The 20235-nt window shown below is 39.1% G+C and overlaps 2 protein-coding genes across 3 annotated transcripts in view; one reads left to right on the top strand and one right to left on the bottom strand.

Moving 5' to 3' along the window:
- Positions 1-20235, top strand: part of pcsk1nl (proprotein convertase subtilisin/kexin type 1 inhibitor, like) — a 290280-nt gene that overhangs the window by 87008 nt on the left and 183037 nt on the right. The gene's annotated exons all lie outside the window — the stretch shown is intronic.
- The window catches only part of fgd1 (FYVE, RhoGEF and PH domain containing 1), a 62513-nt gene continuing 43777 nt past the window's right edge, over positions 1500-20235 (bottom strand). For both annotated transcript variants that reach the window (XM_061889222.1, XM_061889223.1), the window contains exons 15-17: positions 14142-14300; positions 13930-14076; positions 1500-8541 (exon numbers count right to left, since the gene is read on the bottom strand). In XM_061889222.1, the coding sequence (XP_061745206.1) occupies positions 8263-8541; positions 13930-14076; positions 14142-14300 (585 nt within the window). In that variant the 3' untranslated portion in view covers positions 1500-8262. The remainder of the gene's footprint in view (positions 8542-13929; positions 14077-14141; positions 14301-20235) is intronic.

Genomic DNA, 20235 nt, shown 5'->3' with positions numbered 1-20235 from the left:
CACACCGTCTGATAGTTTATATATCAATGATGAAATATTAACATTGCAACACATGCCAATACGGCCTTTTTAGTTTACTAAATTAAAATTTTAAATTTCCCGCGGAGTTTCTTGTTGAAATCGTCGCGGAATGATGACGTGTACACGTGACGTCTCGAGTTGGAGGGGACATACTAGCGCAGCACCTTTAGCGGCTAAAAGTCGTCTCTTTTTATCGCGCAATTATACAGTATTTTGGACATCTGTGTTGCTGAATGTTTTGCAATTTGTTCAATTAATAATGGAGAAGTCAAAGTAGAAAGATGGAGGTGGAAAGTTTGGCCTTTAGCCACACAAACACACAGTGTTTCCTTGTTTAAAATTCCCGGAGGTGAAATTTTACCATGGATCAGAGCGGTCAAGCGAACACGGATCCCGACCACTTGTCAACCGGCAGGTCTCGGTGAGAAAATTGTGGTAAAAAGTCGCCTCTTACCGGAGATAAGCGGAACTTCTGTCGTCCATGTAGCTGCCGTGACTAATTCCCTCAGAGACTGGCATCAACACACCCCTCCGACTATCAGGTACTATTTAACTCACTAAAACACTAGCAACACAATAGAAAGATAAGGGATTTCCCAAAATTATCCTAGTAAATGTGTCTAAAGACATCCGAATCGTTCACAATGCAATCGCCTTTTTTTTTTTAAACTTTATTTCTTTCTAGTCCGTCGCTGTCAATATCCTCATCCACGAAACTTTCATCCTCGCTCAAATTAACGGGGAAATTGTCGTTTTCTCGGTCCAAATAGCTCTTTTTGTTGGAGGCTCCCATTATAAACAATCTGAGGATGTAAGGAGCCATCCCATGGGTGACGTCATCGTCTGCGACTTCCAGTAGAGGCAAGGCTTTTTTATTAGCGACCAAAAGTCGCAAACTTTATCATCGATGTTCTCTACTAAATCCTTTCAGCAAAAATATGGCAATATCGCGAAATTATCAAATTTGATACATAGAATGGACCTGCTATTCCCGTTTAAATAAGAAAATCTCATTAGGCCTTTAAACTTATATTGAATTTTTTTTAAATTGGAATTTGTAAATTTAATATACTGTACATATATTATATAAATATTACATATATATGTCATATTTGATATTGCTTTTAGTCTAATTCATACCTGCATCGTCCTTTCCATCATTTCCATCATTTGTAACTGAGCTACTGTGTGGAACAATTTCCCTTATGGATCATTAAAGTTTGTTCAAGTCTAAATGGCTAAGTTTAGTTTTCAATCACATTTTATTTTAGTTTACTTAAGTTCTTGCTTAAGTAAACTAAAATAAAATGTGATTGAAAAGCCTTGTTTCTGACGTGAGCTTAAAAATTCCATGTAAATGTAACCGGCAATAAATAATATAGATCAAATTAATTTAATAAAAATACACATCATTCGCATGATGTTAAATCAATAATCATTATTTTTAATTGCGTTAACGAAGGGAATTATGACAGCAGTGCTTTCAATGCTTTATTGTCGTGTCATACAGCTGGAAGGAAGGCAGTGGCCGGCCACTAACCAATAATCTCTTATCAATCATCAATAAACAGCCATTTTCTTTCGTTGTTGTCACGGCAACTCAGCAGCACTGGAACTTGGAGGTCACCATGGCAACAAGACATCACAAGCTGTGGGAGAACAAGGTGGGTCTCCACAGAGATAAAACACCATCTTGGCCTGTGATTGTGTGTGTCCCCCCCCCCCCCAACAGATGCTGACAGGAAGTCCTTTAAATGTTGAAGTGTCATCTTACCATTGGTTGGTCGCCATGGCAACAGCAGCCATTTCCCGGCCGTCAATACGTGTAAAAAATAGAAACGACGACGACGACAATAACAATAACACTGCCACTTGTCCCGGTGGACACAACAAAGTCGACTCAGGGAGGCGTAAGGCAGCGCCGCCTGGTGACCGGCGCGTAAACCAGCACCGTGTCGGCGTTCCCTTGTCGCCGCCGTAAGGTCGCCCAGGCGAGCGAGGGAGCGCGCCGTGAAAAAGCCAGGGAGGCAGCTGAGGCTCAAGTCGGAGGAAACAGGAAACACTCTCGCACAAACGCATTCTTTGTCCGCCGCCGCGTTCGCTTGGCCCGGCCCCCCGGGAAGTGGTGAGCGCTCACCGCCGCGGGTCACGTGACCGCGGGTGAATAAATTATCTGTACAAAAGTGGTTGGATGTGCACTTTTCTTTTGGCATCAGGTCAACGACAAAGACACAAACATCCGACAACACCCAGAAGAGAGTTACTAGCACACACTGTCCCAAGGTCAGAGGTCATGGAGACCACGCCTCAGGTGGTCTGAGCGTGGTCACCTCAGAAGGATTCTGATTGGATATTGACTGCAGTTCTTAGATCAGGGCTGTCAAACTCATTTTTATTGAGGGCCACGTCGCTAATAGGGCCGCTTTAATTGATGGGGCGGACTACATAAAATGATTCGGCGGATCACATTAAATGATGTGGCGGGCCACTTTAAATGACGTGAAGGATCCCATTCAATGTGGCGCACCGCAGTGGATCACGTGGCAAACCACGTTGAATGACATGGCAGGCCAACCTAAATGATGTCACGGACCACGTTAAAAGATGTGGCAGGTCACTTTGAATTAAATGGCAGGCCAACCTAAATGATGTGATAGACCACTTTAAATGATGTGGCAGGCCCACCTAAATGATGTGACAGACCACGTTAAAAGACGTGGCAGGCCACATTGAATTAAATGGCAGGCCAACCTAAATAATGTGACGGACCACATTAAATGACGGGGCAGGCGACTTCAAATGACATGGCAGGCTAACCTAAATGATGTGAAGGACCACTTTAAATGATGTGGCAGACGACTTTAAATGATGTGGCAGGCGACTTTAAATGATGTGGCAGGCCAACCTAAATGATGTGATAGACCACGTTAAATGATGTGGCATCCGACTTTAAATGACATGGCAGGCCAACCTAAATGATGTCACAGACCACATTAAACGATGTGGCAAGCGACTTTAAATGACATGGCAAGCCAACCTAAATGATTTGACGGACCACATTAAATGACATGGCAGGCCAACCTAAATGATGTGACCGACCACGTTAAATGACGTGGCAGGCGACTTTAAATGACATGGCAGGCCAAACTAGATGATGTCACAGACCACGTTAAAAAATGTGGCAGGCCACAATAAATGCTCTGGCAGGCCAACAAAAATGATGTGACGGACCACGTTAAATGTCATAAGGCAGGCCAACCTAAATGATGGGACGGACCACGTTAAATGATCTGGCAGGCCAACCAAAATGATGTGACGGACCACGTTAATTAAAGTGGCAGACCACGTTGAATGACATGGCAGGCCAACCTAAATGATGTCACGGTCCACATTAAAAGATGTGGCAGACCACATTGAATTAAATGGCAGGCCAACTTAAGTGATGTGACGGACCACATTAAATGATGTGGCAGGCGACTGTAATGGATATGCCAGGCCAACCTAAATGATGTGACGGACCACATTAAATGATGTGGACGGCCACATTGGATGACATGGGAGGCCAACCTAAATAATGTGACGGATCACAATGAATGATGTGGCAGGCCACTGTTAAATGATAGGCCAACCTAAATGATGTCACGGACCACATTCAATGACGCGGCACACCACGTTGAATGACATGGTAGGCCAACATAAATGATGTGGCGTACCACAGTGAATCACGTGGCGAACTAAGTTAAATGTTGTGGCAGACCTTGTTGAATGACATGGCACACAGTGCTAAATGATGAGACGGACCACATTAAATGATATGGCGGGCCACTTTAAATTACGTGAAGCATCCCATTGAATGATGTGGCACACCACAGTGAAGCACGTGGCCGACCACATTGAATGACATGGCAGGCCAACCTAAATGATGTGATGGACCATGTTAAATGAATTGGCAGGCCAACCTAAATGATGTGAGGGACTACGTTAAATGATGTGGCAGGCCAAGCTAAATGATGTGAAGAATCCCATTCAATGACGTGGCGTACCACAGTGAATCACGTGGCGAACACATTCAATGACGTGGCAGACCACGTTGAATGACATGGCAGGCCAACCTAAATGATGTGACGGACCACAATAAATCATGTGGCAGACCACATTAATTGATGTAACAGGCCAATTTGAATGATATGGCAGTTCAGTCTAAATGATGTCACGGACCACATTAGATGATGTGGTCGAGCACATTAAATTAAATGGCAGGCCATCCTAAATGAAGTGACGGAGCCCTTTAAATAATGTGACAAAAAACATTTAATCATGTGGCAGACCTCATTGAATGACATTTTAGGCCACACTAAATGATTTGATGGACCATGGTAAATGACGTGGTGGACCATGTTGAATGACATGGCAGGCCCTATAAAATGATGTGACAGACCACATTAATGATGTGGCAGGCCACGATAAATGAGGTGAAGGATCACATTGAATAAAGTGGCGAACCATGTTAAATGATGTGGCGGAACAAGTTAAATGACGTGGCTAACCACGTCATGTAGCGGACCATTTTGAATGACAACAGGCCACCATAAATGACGTGATCGACCACATTAAATGATGTGATCGACCATATTAAATGACGTGATGGACCACATTAAATTACATGGTGGACCATTTTAAATGACGTGATCGACCACGTTAATTGACGTGATGGACCATAATAAATGACGTGATGGACCACGTTAAATGATGTGATCGATCACGTTAAATGACGTGATCGACCAAATTAAATGACGTGATCGACCACATTAAATGACGTGGTGGACCATATTAAATGACGTGATCGACCACGTTAAATGACGTGATGTACCACTTTAAATTATTTGGTGGACCACGTTAAATGACGTGGACCACGTTAAATGACGTGGTGGACCATATCAAATGACGTGATCGACCACGTTAATTGACGTGATGGACCATAATAAATGACGTGATGGACCACATTAAATGATGTGATGGACCACGTTAAATTACATGGTGGACCATATTAAATGATGTGATCGACCACGTTAAATGACGTGATCGACCACATTAAATGACGTGATGTACCACTTTAAATTACATGGTGGACCATATTAAATGATGTGATCGACCACGTTAAATGACGTGATCGACCATATTAAATTACATGGTAGACCATATTAAATGACGTGATCGACCACGTTAAATGACGTGATCGACCACGTTAAATGACGTGATCGACCATATTAAATGATGTGATCGACCATATTGAATGATGTAATGGACCACATTCAATTACATGGTGGACCATATTAAATGATGTGATCGACCACGTTAAATGACGTGATCGACCACATTAAATGGCGTGATGTACCACTTTAAATTACTTGGTGGACCATATTAAATGACGTGATCGACCATGTTAAATGACGTGATGGACCATATTAAATGACATGATGGACCACATTAAATGACGTGATCGACCATGTTAAATGACGTGATCGACCAAGTTAAATGACGTGATCGACTATATTAAATGATGTGATCGACCATATTAAATGACGTGATGAACCATAATAAATGACGTGATATACCACGTTAAATTACATGGTGGACCATATTAAATGATGTGATCGACCACGTTAAATAACATGATGGACCACGTTAAATTACATTGGGGATCACATTAAATAACATGATCGACCAAATTAAATAACATGATGGACCACATTAAATTACATGGTGGACCACATTAAATTACATGGTGGACCACAATAAATGACGTGATCGACCACTTTAAAATACATGGTGGACCACATTAAATGACGTGATCGACCAAATTAAATGACGTGATCGACTACATTAAATTACATGGTGGACCATATTAAATGACGTGATCGACCACATTAAATGACATGATGGACCATATTAAATTACATGGTTGACCATATCAAATGATGTGATTAACCACTTTAAATGACGTGATGGACCATATTAAATGATGTGATCGACCATATTAAATGATGTGATGGACCACATTAAATTACATGGTGGACCATATTAAATGATGTGATCGACCATATTAAATGATGTGATGGACCACATTAAATTACATGGTGGACCATATTAAATGATGTGATCGACCACGTTAAATTACGTGATCGACCACGTTAAATGACGTGATCGACCATATTAAATGATGTGATCAACCATATTGAATGATGTGATGGACCACATTAAATTACATGGTGGACCATATTAAATGATGTGATCGACCACGTTAAATGACGTGATCGACCACATTAAATGGCGTGATGTACCACTTTAAATTACTTGGTGGACCATATTAAATGACGTGATCGACCACATTAAATGACGTGATGGACCACGTTAAATGACGTAATGGACTATATTAAATTACATGGTGGACCATATTAAATGACGTGATCGACCACGTTAAAAGACGTGATCGACCATATTAAATGACGTGATCGACCACGTTAAAAGACGTGATCGACCATATTAAATGACGTGATGTACCACATTAAATTACTTGGTGGACCATATTAAATGATATGATCGACCACGTTAAATGACGTGATGGACCATATTAAATGACGTGATGGACCACGTTAAATGACGTGATGGACCACATTAAATGAGGTGATCGACCACTTTAAATGACGTGATGGACCACGTTAAACAACGTGATCGACCACACTAAATAATGTGATGGATCACATTAAACGACGTGATCGACCACACTAAATAATGTGATGGACCACATTAAACGACGTGATCGACCACACTAAATAATGTGATGGACCACATTAAACAACATGATCGACCAGACTAAATAATGTGATGGACCACTTTAAACGACGTGATCGACCACACTAAATAATGTGATGGACCACATTAAACAACATGATCGACCAGACTAAATAATGTGATGGACCACTTTAAACAACGTGATCGACCACACTAAATAATGTGATGGACCACATTAAACGACGTGATCGACCACACTAAATAATGTGATGGACCACATTAAACGACGTGATCGACCACACTAAATAATGTGATGGACCACATTAAACGACGTGATCGACCACACTAAATAATGTGATGGACCACATTAAACGACGTGATCGACCACACTAAATAATGTGATGGACCACATTAAACGACGTGATCGACCACACTAAATAATGTGATGGACCACATTAAACGACGTGAACGACCACACTAAATAATGTGATGGACCACATTAAACGACGTGATCGACCACACTAAATAATGTGATGGACCACATTAAACGACGTGATCGACCACACTAAATAATGTGATGGACCACATTAAACGACGTGATCGACCACACTAAATAATGTGATGGACCACATTAAACGACGTGATCGACCACACTAAATAATGTGATGGACCACATTAAACGATGTAGCGGACCTCGTTGAATGACACGGCAGACCACTTTAAAAGACTTGATCGACCATGATAAATGGCGTGATTGCCCTCGTTAAATGAAATGGCCCGCCACCTTAAATAAGGTGGCGGGCCAGATTCGGCCCCCGGGCCTTGAGTTTGACAGATGTGTCTTCGAGGAATATTACGAGCAGAATTGAAGGCTGGAGAAGTCTGAGCTTGGTCCTGCTGGCATGCAGCGTGTGTTCCTACACCTTGTGTCTCCTTCAGGGAGCCGGACTGGAGAAAAATGCAGAGTTAACTTTCAGTTTCGATCCAAGCAGCCAAGGAGGGCGTCCATTCTAGAGAATGCTTGTCTCTCCAGCGCTGGTGTTGCTCTTTGAACTTTTTTTGTCCCATCCATTCTTCAACTTGAGTTCTGCTCCTAGAGAAGAAAAGATGCGGAGGCCAGTCCGGGAGTCCTAAAATATCAAAAATAATTTACTGACTCAGCGATAATGTGTGCAGTACCGCACTCTGCCAGCAGAGGACCTCGGAGCAAGGCCTGCTGTGGGACGACACTTTGAGGGTTAGGAAGGAGGTTTGACCTTTGACTTGCATTGCCGCCCGCACCAAAGTTTCCCCAAAGGGCGGTTTTGCGGGATAGAAGATGGGCGGAGTCTCTGGCTCGGGTCATCCACGAAAAATGGCGCCAGGATGACGACGACGATAATTGTGCTTTCAGTCGGGTCGTGCACGTGAAATGGCCCCGCCCTCAGCACCACTCCTCGTCCAATCAAATCACGTGTTGTCAACCTCCGCCTGCCCCGCCGGCTCTTCCCCCTCCCCCTCCTCCTCCTCCTCCACGATTAGCCGGTGGGCCAGTGGCTCCTCCCCCTTGCCGGCCCTCGACAACACGTCCATCCAGCGGCGCTGAAGCTCCTCCCCCTCCGCGCTGAAGTAGAGCGTCAGGTGACTCTGGCAGATCTTGAAGGTGTGCCGACGCTCCAGGCGGTCACATGACTCCGGGAGCGACACTTCGAAGCCGATGAGGGGAACGCTGCGCTGCGCCTTCACGTCCTGTCAAAATAAAACACGCTAACTTGTTATAATGGGAACAGGTAGCACAGTGGTCCCCAACCACCGGGCCGCAGAATACTTTTTTATCAATTAATCTATTTTTTTTATTAATTTTTTTGAATTTATTAAATCAACATAAAAACACAATATACACTTACAATTAGTGCACCAACCAAAAAAAACCTCCCTTTTTACATAACAAAAAAATTTAAAATTAAAACTCCCCCTCCCCCCGCGGGACAAATGATCAAGCTACAAAAAGTTTGGGGACCACTGAGTTAGCACACTTGCAAGATGGAGACATGTCTCAGAACCCATCAATTTAAATGAGAAAAATTAGCCTAAATGCTGGCATAAAACATTAGCATGATAACATAGGCAGAGTTAGCATACTGCTAAGATGGCAACAAGTATCAAAAGCCATGATTTTTAGGTGTATACGAATGAAATGAGCAAAAATGATACCATAAAACGTTAGCATGCTAACATTAGCATATTGACGGGAAACGTTATTGTACTTCTAAGATGGTGCCAAGTATCAAAAGTCATGATTTTTTTGTTTTGTAAAAAATATAATTAGCAAAACTGCTATCATAAAACATTAGCATGCTAATGTTAACATGAGAACATTGGAACAGCTACCATACTTTTAAGATTGTGCTAAGTAACAAAAGCTAGGATATTTAGGTTTATACTAATGAAATGAGCAAAAATGCTATCATAAAACATTAGCATGCTAACATTAGCATATTGACAGGAAAAGTTAGCGTACTTCTAAGATGGTGCTGTCACGCCAAATTTCTTCTCCCCCCCGAATTACTTCCGGGGTCATGATTAATACAGACGTTTTGTTAACGCTATATTATAAAAATACAGACGTTTTGTTAATGCTATAATCAAAAAAAAAATTTAAAAACTATTTACAAACACAAGCTATGGGATGACATAAGAGGAAACGTGACCCGGGAAGTAAATGCGTTACCATGATAATGTTCGCATCTTAATCTTACCATGCTAACATGGGAACATGAGTATCAAAACCTATGATTTTAAGGATTAAAGTGAATATAAATAGCAAAATTGCTGGCATAAATTACTAGCATATTTACGTTAGCATGCTAATGTTAGAATGATAACATGAGTATCAAAACCTATGTATTTAAGTTTAAGGAAAAATATTAGCAATATTGCTAGCATGAAACGTTAGCATGATAAAGTCCGCATCTTAATCTTAGCATGCTAACATGGGAACATGAGTATCAAAACCTATGATTTTTAGGTTTAAGTGAATTAAATTAGCAATATTGCCGGGTACTCCGGCTTCCTCCCACTTCCAAAGACATGCACCTGGGGATAGGTTGATTGGCAACACTAAAATTGGCCCTAGTGTGTGAATGTGAGTGTGAATGTTGTCTGTCTATCTGTGTTGGCCCTGCGATGAGGTGGCGACTTGTCCAGGGTGTACCCCGCCTTCCGCCCGATTGTAGCTGAGATAGGCGCCAGCGCCCCCCGCTACCCCGAACGGGAATAAGCGGCAGAAAATGGATGGATGGATATTGCTAGCATGAAAGGTTAGCATGATAATGTTCGCAGTGAGTAACATTTGCAAAAATGCTGGCAAAAATTTCTACCATGATAATGTTAGCATTATAAAGTTAGTTAGCATGATAACATGGTCACATGAGTTTTACACCTATGATTTTTAGTTTTAAGTGAATAAAATGAGCAAAATTTATAGCATAAAACATTAGCATGCTAATGTCAACATGCTAATGTTAACATGATAACATGGTAACATGAGTATCAAAACCTATGATTTTTAGGTTTAAGTGAATTAAATAAATGAATAAAATGAGCAAAATTGCTATCATAAGAAATTAGCGTGCTAATGTTAGCATGCTAATCTTAGCATGAGAACATGGTAACGTTAGCATGATAAAGTCCGCATCTTAATCTTAGCATGCTAACATGGGAACATGAGTATCAAAACCTATGATTTTTAGGTTTAAGTGAATTAAATTAGCAATATTGCTAGCATGAAAGGTTAGCATGATAATGTTCGCAGTGAGTAAAATTTGCAAAAATGCTGGCAAAAATTTCTACCATGATAATGTTAGCATTATAAAGTTAGTTAGCATGATAACATGGTCACATAAATAAATAATAAATAAATGGGTTGTACTTGTATAGCGCTTTTCTACCTTCAAGGTACTCAAAGCGCTTTGACACTACTTCCACATTTACCCATTCACACACACATTCACACACTGATGGAGGGAGCTGCCATGCAAGGCGCCAACCAGCACCCACCAGGAGCAAGGGTGAAGTGTCTTGCTCAGGACACAACGGACGTGACGAGGTTGGTACTAGGTGGGAATTGAACCAGGGACGCTCGGGTTGCGCACGGCCACTCTCCCACTGCATGAGTTTTAAACCTATGATTTTTTTAATCATATTTGTTTTTATATTGTTTTTATTGTTTTTATTTTTATTCATTTTTTGTTTTATTCAGTTCTTGGTGGAGCATAATATTGTTTTTAACATGGCTGTGCAGCACTTTGGAAACGTTATTGTTGTTTAAATGTGCTATATAAATAAAGTGGATTGGATTGGATTGGATTTTTAGTTTTAACGGAATAAAATGAGCAAAATTTATAGCATAAAACATTAGCATGCTAATGTCAACATGGTAACATGAGTATCAAAACCTATGATTTTTAGGTTTAAGTGAATTAAATAAATGAATAAAATGAGCAAAATTGCTATCATAAGAAATTAGCATGCTAATCTTAGCATGAGAACATGGTAACGTGAGTATCAAAATCTATGATTTTTAGGTTTAAGTGAATAAAATTAGCAATATTGCTAGCATGAACGGTTAGTATGATAATGTTCGCATCTTAATCTCAGCATGCTAACATGGGAACATGAGTATCAAAACCTATGATTTTTAGGTTTAAGTGAAGAAAATAAGCAAAATTGCTAGCATAAAATGTTAGCATGCTAATATTAGAATGCTAACATGGGAACATGAGTATCAAAGCTTATGATTTTAAGGGTTTAAATGAATAACATTTGCAAAAATGCTGGCTTAAATTACTAGCATGAAAATGTTAGCATGCCAAAGCCAGTTAGCATGATAAACGACCAATTAGCTGTGAAACCTATGATTTTTATCACTTAAACCTATGATAGTTAGGATAAAGTGGATAAAATTAGCAATATTGCTAGCATAAAATGTTAGCATGATAATGTTTGCATCCTAATCTTAGCATATTAACATGGGAACATGAGCATCTAAAACTATGATTTTCCGGTTTAAGTTACTTAAATGAGCAAAAAATTGCTAGCATAAATTGTTAGCATGATACCGTTAGCATCCACACAAAAAAAAACTGTCATTGAAGAAGTCACATGACCCTAAATGGGCCTATTGATTAGGTACACCCATTTCATAATGTGCTTTTTTTTAGGGAAGGGCAGAATGAAGCGAGAGCGCCTCTTCTTGTAGCTCAGCCATGCTTTCACGTAGCCTGGTGCTTAATATCTCATTTTGTTCACGCCCTTCTCTACTTCCCCCCTGGATACAAAAACATTCCGTCCAATGTTGATTTTTGGCAAGATCGCCATCCAAAGGAGGTGAGCGCCGTGAGGATTATTCAAAGTTTTCAATGAAAGTGTTAATGGGGCTGACTTTTACGCCAGCATTTTAGCTCATTTTGCATATTTCAACCTACAAACCCTGTTTCCATATGAGTTGGGAAATTGTTTTAGATGTAAATATAAACGGAATACAATGATTTGCAAATCCTTTTCAACCCATATTCAGTTGAATATGCTACAAAGACAATATATTTGATGTTCAAACTCTTAAACATTTTTTTTTGTGCAAATAATCATTAACTTTAGAATTTGATGGCAGCAACATGTGACAAAAAAGTTGGGGAAAGGTGGCAATAAATACTGATAAAGTTGAGGAATGCTCATCAAACACTTATATGGAACATCCCACAGGTGTGCAGGCTAATTGGGAACAGGTGGGTGCCATGATTGGGTATAAAAACAGCTTCCATGAAATGCCAAAGAATTCACAAACAAGGATGGGGTGAGGGTCACCACTTTGTAAGCAAATTGTCGAACAGTTTTAGAACAACATTTCTCAACGAGCTATTGCAAGGAATTTAGGGATTTTACCATCTACCGTCCGTAAAATCATCAAAAAATTCAGAGAATCTGGAGAAATCACTTCAGATAAGCGATGATATTACAGACCTTTGATCCCTCAGGCGGTACTGCATCAAAAACCGACATCAGTGTGTAAAGGATATCACCACATGGGCTCAGGAACACTTCATAAAACCACTGTCAGTAACTACAGTTGGTCGCTACGTCTGTAAGTGCAAGTTAAAACTCTACTATGCAAAGCCAAACCCCTTTATCAACAATATCCTGAAACGCCGCCGGCTTGGCTGGGCCCGAGCTCATCTGAGATGGACTGATGCAAAGTGGAAAAGTGTTCTGTGGTCTGACGAGTCCACATTTCAAATTATATTTGGAAACAGAGGATGTGGTGTCCTCCAGCACAAAGAGGAAAATAACCATTTGGATTGTTATAGGCGCAAAGTTGAAAGGCCAGCATCTGTGATGGTATGGGGGTGTATTGGTGCCCAAGGCATGGGTAACTTACACATCTGTGAAGGCACCATTAATGCTGAAAGGTACATACAGGTTTTGGATTAACATATGTTGTCATCCAAGCAATGTTTTCATGGACGCCCCTGCTTATTTCAGCAAGACAAGTGTTACAAAAGCGTGGCTTCGTAAAAAAAGAGTGCGGGTACTTTCCTGGCCCGCCTGCAGTCCAGACCTGTCTCCCATCGAAAATGTGTGGCGCATTATGAAGCGTAAATAACAACAGCGGAGACCCCGGACTGTTGAACGACTGAAGCTCTACATAAAACAAAAATGGGAAAGAATTCCACTTTCAAAGCTTCAACAATTAGTGTCCTCAGTTCCCAAACGTTTTTTGAGTGTTGTTAAAAGAAAAGGTGATGTAACACAGTGGTGAACATGCCCTTTCCCAACTACTTTGGCACGTGTTGCAGCCATGAAATTCTAAGTCAATTATTATTTGCAAAAAAAAATAAAGTTTTTGAGTTTGAACATCAAATATCTTGTCTTTGTAGTGCATTCAACTGAATATGGGTTGAAAATGATTTGCAAATCATTGTATTCCGTTTATATTTACATTTAGCACAATTTCCCAACTCATATGGAAACGGGGTTTGTAGAAATGATGGCTTTTTAAACTTGGCGCCATCTTAGAAAAGGCTGCCGTTGCTATGGTGATCATGACAAGATGGCGTGAGGGCAGGTTGGAGGTCCCACCTGAGGGGCGCCGTAGATGTAGAGCACCAGCGGCTCGTTTTCCGGAATGACGAACCACGCCTTCTGCCAGCCCCGCCCCCCTCCTTTCTCCATGTGGTGCAGGAAGCTGCAGATGACGCTGTTCTCGGCCGCCAGCGAGGCTTGTTTCTACGGCGACAGCAGACGTCAGTCAGGAGGCCGCTGGGCGTCGGCCGCCGCCACGTCTCACTCACCTCCAGGATGGAGCGCCTCCTCAGGCCGGGGCCGGCCATGACGGAGGGGGTGGGGGACACGCCCACCAGCATGGCGTAGCAGTCCACGCACACGCGGTTGGTGCGGTTGTTGTCGTACGAGAGGCGGGCGCGGAACTCGGAGCACTTGCCGCAAACCACCTGCAGAGAATGGCAGCGTGAGAGCGGGCGACACCTTCACACCCTGCCCAAATAAAACACCCTAACTCGTTATGATGGTAACAGTTAGCATACTTGCACGATGAAGATATGTCTCAAACCCATGAATTTTAAGTTTAAATGATCAAAAAGAGCTTCAAAGCTAGCATAAAACGTTAGCATGCTATTGTTAGCATGCTAACGTTAGCACGATAACATAAGAAAAGTTAGCACACTTCTAACATGACGCCTTGTATCGAAAGACACAATTTGTAGGTTTTGTACGAATGAAAATAACGAAAACGCTAGCATAAAATGTTATCATGCTAATGATAGCATGATAACATAAGAAAAGTTAACACACTTCTAACATGACGCCGTGTATCGAAAGACACAATTTGTAGGTTTTGTACGGATGAAAATAACGAGAACGCTAGCATAAAATTTTAGCATGCTAATGTTAGCATGATAACATAAGAATAGTTAGCACACTTCTAACATGACGCCGTTAATCGAAAGCCACGATTTGTAGGTTTGGTATGAATTAACTTGACAAAAACGCTAGCATAAAATGCTAGCATGCTATTGCTAGCATGATAACAGGAAAAGTTAGCACACTTCTAACACGGTGCCATGCATTGAAAGCCATGATTTGTTGGGTTCGTACGAATAATACAAAAACGCTAGCATAAAATGTTAGCACGCCACTGTTAGAATAATGACATGAGAAACATTAGCGTTACTTCTAAGATGGTGCCTAGTATTAAAGTCGCGATTTTTTGGTTTAAATGGATAAAATGAGAAAACAAATGGTGCTTGCTATTGTTAGCATGATAACATAGGAACAGTTAGCACACTTCTAACACAGCGCCGTGTATCGAAAGCCACGATTTGTAGGTTTTGTAAGTATGAAATTAACAAAAATGCTAGCATAAAATGTTATCATGCTATTGTTAGCATGAAAACATAGGAAAAGTTAGCACACTTCTAACACGGCGCCATGTATCGAAAGCCATGATTTGCTGGTTTAAATGGATAAAATGAGAAAACAAATGTAGCATGATAATGTTGGCATGATAAAATAAGAAAGGTTAGCGCACTTCTAACATGGCGCAGAGTATCGAAAGCCACGATTTGTAGGTTTTGTACGAATTAAATTAACAAAGACACTTGCATAAAATGTTAGCATGCTATAGCCAGCATGATAACATAGGAAAAGTTAGCACACTTCTAACGCGGCGCCATGTGTTGAAAGCTATGATTTGTTGGTTTAAATGGATTAAATGAGAAAACAAATGGTAGCATGCTAATGTTAGCATGATAACATCAGAAAAGTTAGCGCACTTCTAACATGGCGCCGTGTATCCAAAGCCACGATTTGTAGGTTTTGTACAAATGAAATTAACGAAAACGCTAGCATAAAATGCTAGCATGCTATTGCTAGTATAATAACATAGGAAAAGTTAGCACACTTCTAACACGGCGCCATGCATCAAAAGCCATGATTTGTTGGTATAAATGGATAAAATGAGGGAAAAAATAATAGCATGCTAATGTTAGCAGGATAACAGAAGAGATTAGCGCACTTCTAACATGGCGCTATGTATCGAAAGCCACGATTTGTAGGTTTTGAACAAATGAAATTAACAAAAACGCCACCATAAATATTAGCATGCTTTTGCTAGCATGATAACATAGGAAAAGTTAGCACACTTCTAAGGCAGTGCCATGCATCGAAAGCCATGATTTGTTGGTTTTAATGGATGAAATGAAAAAACAAATGTAGCATGATAATGTTAGCGTGGTAACATAAGAAAAGTTAGCGCACTTCTAACATGGCACCGAGTATCGAAAGCCTCGATTTGTAGGTTATGTACGAATGAAATTAACGAAAACGCTAGCATAAAATGTTATCATGCTATTGTTAGCATGAAAATATAGGAAAAGTTAGCACACTTCTAACACGGCGCCATGTATCGAAAGCCATGATTTGAAGGTTTTGTTCAAATTAAATTAATGAAAACGCAAGCATAAAATGTTAGCATGCTATTGTTACATGAAAACATAGGAAACGTTAGCACACTTCTAACACGGCGCCATGAAAGCCACGATTTCGTATGAATGAAACAAAAACGCTAGCATAAAATGTTAGCATGCTACTGTTAGCATAATGACATAAGAAACGTTAGTGTTACTCCTAAGATGGCGTCTAGTATTGAAAGTCGTGATTTTTTTGGTTTAAATGGAAGAAATTAGAAAGTAAATGGTAGCATACCAATGTTAGCATGATAACATCAGAAAAGTTAACGCACTTCTAACATGGCGCCGTGTATCGAAAGCCACGATTTGTAGAATTTGTATGAATGAAATGAATGAAAACGCTAGCATGCTATTGCAAGCACGATAACATAGGAAAACTTAGCACACTTTTAACGCAGCACCATGTATCGAAAGCCATGATTTGCTGGTTCAAATGGATAAAATGAGAAAACAAATGGTAGCATGCTAATGTTAGCATGATGACAGGAAAAGTTAACACACTTTTACGGCGCCATGTATCGAAAGCCACGATTTGTTGGTTTCGTACGAATGAAACAAAAACGCTAGCATAAAATATTAGCATGCTACTGTTAGCATAATGACATCGGAAATGTTAGTGTTACTTCTAATATGGCGCCTAGTATTGAAAGTCGTGATTTTTTGGTTTAAATGGATGAAATGATAAAACAAATGGTAGCATGCTAATGTTAGCATGATAACATAAGAAAAGTTAGCGCACTTCTAACATGGCGCCGTGTATCGAAAGCCATGATTTGAAGGTTTTGTTCAAATTAAATTAATGAAAACGCAAGCATAAAATGTTAGCATGCTATTGTTACATGAAAACATAGGAAACGTTAGCACACTTCTAACACGGCGCCATGAAAGCCACGATTTGATGGTTTCGTACGAATGAAACGAAAACGCTAGCATAAAATGTTAGCATGCCACTGTTAGCATAATGATATAAGAAACGTTAGTGTTACTTCTAAGATGGCGCCTAGTATTGAAAGTCGTGATTTTTTTGGTTTAAATGGATGAAATGAGAAAACAAATGGTAGTGTGCTATTGGTAGCATGATAACATAGGAAAAGTTAGCACACTTCTAACACGCCACCATGTATCGAAAGCCACGATTTGCTGGTTTTTCCGAATAAAATTAACGAAAACGCTAGCATAAAATGTTAGCATGATACTGTTAGCATAATGACATCGGAAATGTTAGCGTTACTTCTAAAATGGCGCCAAGTATTGAAAGTCGTGATTTTTGGTGTAAATGGATAAAATGAGAAAAAAAATGGTCGCATGCTATTGTAACATTATAACATAGGAAAAGTTAGCTTACTTCTAATATGGCGCCATGTATAAAAAGCCATGATATGTATGATTTTACAAATGAAATTGGCGAACATGCTATCATAAAACGTTAGCATGCTAACATTAGCAGAATGACGGAAAAGGTTAGCGTACTTGTAAGATGGCGCCAAGTATCAGAAGTTATGATTTTTAGGTTTATATTAAAACATTTAGAAAAAATGCTAGGATAAAATGTTAGCATGCTATTGGATAAAATGAGAATTATAATATAACATAAAATAAGTCAGCATACTGCTAAGATTTTTTTGGTTTAAGTGAATAAAATAAGCAAAATTGCTCACATAAAACGTGAGCGTGCTAATGTTAGCATGATAACATGGGAACGTGAGGATCAAAACCTATGATTTTTAGGTTTAAGTGAATACAAATAGCAATATTGCTAGCATAAATTACTAGTTTGATAATGTTAGCATGCTAAAGTCAGTTAGCATGATAACGTGGTCACGAGTATAAAACCTATGATTTTTAGGTTCAAGTGAAAAAAATTAGCACAATTGCTCACATAAAATGTTAGCGTGCTATTGTTAGCATGTTAACATGGGAAGGTGAGTATCAAAACCTATGATTTTTAGGTTTAAGTGAATAAAAGTAGCAATATTGCTAGCACTTAATTCCCCCTTGGGATTAATAAAGTATTTGTGCTTCTGATAAAATGGTAGCATGATAATGTTAGGATGCTAATCTTAGCATAGTAACATGGAAACGTGAGTATCAAAACCTATGATTTTTTAGGTTTAAGTGGAAAACATTAGCAATATTGCTACCATAAAATGTTAGCATTCTAAGTAACATTAGCATGGTCACGAGTAAAAAACCTATGATTTTTAGGTTTAAATGAATAAAATCAGCAATACTGCTAACATAGATTACAAGCAGGATAATGTTAGCACGCCAAAGTTAGTTTGCATGATAACATGGTCACATGAGTTTAAAAAACTCAGATTTTTTTTTTTGTTTAAGCGGATAAAATTAGTAATATTGCTAGTTTAAAATATTAGCATGCTAATGATACCTAGCAAGATAACATAGTCACGAGTATCAAAACCTATGATTTTTAGGTTTAAGTGAATAAAATTAGCAATATTGCTAGCATAAACTACTAGCATGATAATGTGAGCATGCTAAAGCTAGTTAGCATGACAACATGGTCACATGAGTATAAAACGATTATTTTTAGGTTTAAGTGACTAAAATTAGCAATATTGATAGCATAAATCACTAGCATGATAATGTCAGCATACTCAAGTTAGTTAGCATGATAACATGGTCACATGAGTATAAAACCATTCATTTTTAGTTTTAAGTGAGTATAATTAGCAAAATTGCCAGCATAAAATGTTAGCATGCTAATATTACTTAGCATGATAACATAGTCCCGAGTATCAAAACCTGATTTAATGGTTTAAGTGGATAAAATCAGCAATATTGCTTGTATAAATCACTAGCATGATAATGTTAGCATGCTAAATTTTAGTTAGCATGACAACATGGTCACATGAGTATAAAAAACTATGATTTTTTTAGGTTTAAGCGAATAAAATTTGCAATTTTTCTAGCATAAATTACTAGCATGATAATGTTAGCATGCTAAAATTAGTTAGAATAACAACATTAGTACAAACCTATGATTTTTAGGTTCAATGAATACAGTTAGCAATATTGCTAGCATAATTTCCTAGCATGAAAATGTTAGCATGCTCAAGTTAGTTAGCATGATAACATGGTCACATGAGTACAAAACCTATCATTTTTAGTTTTAAGTGAGTATAATTAGCAAAATTGCCGCATAAAATGTTAGCATGCTAATATTACTTAGCATGATAACATAGTCACGAGTATCAAAACCTGATTTAATAGTTTAAGTGGATAAAATCAGCAATATTGCTTGTATAAATCACTAACATGATAATGTTAGCATGCTAAAGTTAGTTAGCATGACAACATGGTCACATGAGTATAAAAAACTATGATTTTTTTAGGTTCAAGCGAATAAAATTTGCAATCTTTCTAGCATAAATTACTAGCATGATAATGTTAGCATGCTAGAATTACTTAAAATGACATTAGTATAAACCTATGATTTTTAGGTTCAATGAATACAGTTAGTAATGTTGCTAGCATAAATCCCTAGCATGATGATGTTAGCATGCTCAAGTTAGTTAGCATGATAACATGGTCACATGAGTACAAAACCTATCATTTTTAGTTTTAAGTGAGTATAATTAGCAAAATTGCCAGCATAAAATGTTAGCATGCTAATATTACTTAGCATGATAACATAGTCACGAGTATCAAAACCTGATTTAATGGTTTAAGTAGATAAAATCAGCAATATTGCTTGTATAAATCACTAGCATGATAATGTTAGCATGCGTAAAATTAGTTAGAATGACAAAATTAGTATAAACCTATGATTTTTAGGTTCAATGAATACAGTTAGCAATATTACTAGCATAAATCACTAGCATGATAATGTTAGCATGCTCAAGTTAGTTAGCATGCTAACATAGTCACATGAGTA

Source organism: Nerophis ophidion, linkage group LG27 (genome assembly GCF_033978795.1).
Source record: "Nerophis ophidion isolate RoL-2023_Sa linkage group LG27, RoL_Noph_v1.0, whole genome shotgun sequence".
NCBI classification, from domain to species: domain Eukaryota; kingdom Metazoa; phylum Chordata; class Actinopteri; order Syngnathiformes; family Syngnathidae; genus Nerophis; species Nerophis ophidion.
Note: the sequence above shows the minus strand (reverse complement) of the source record. Positions and strands in the feature narration are given on the sequence as shown.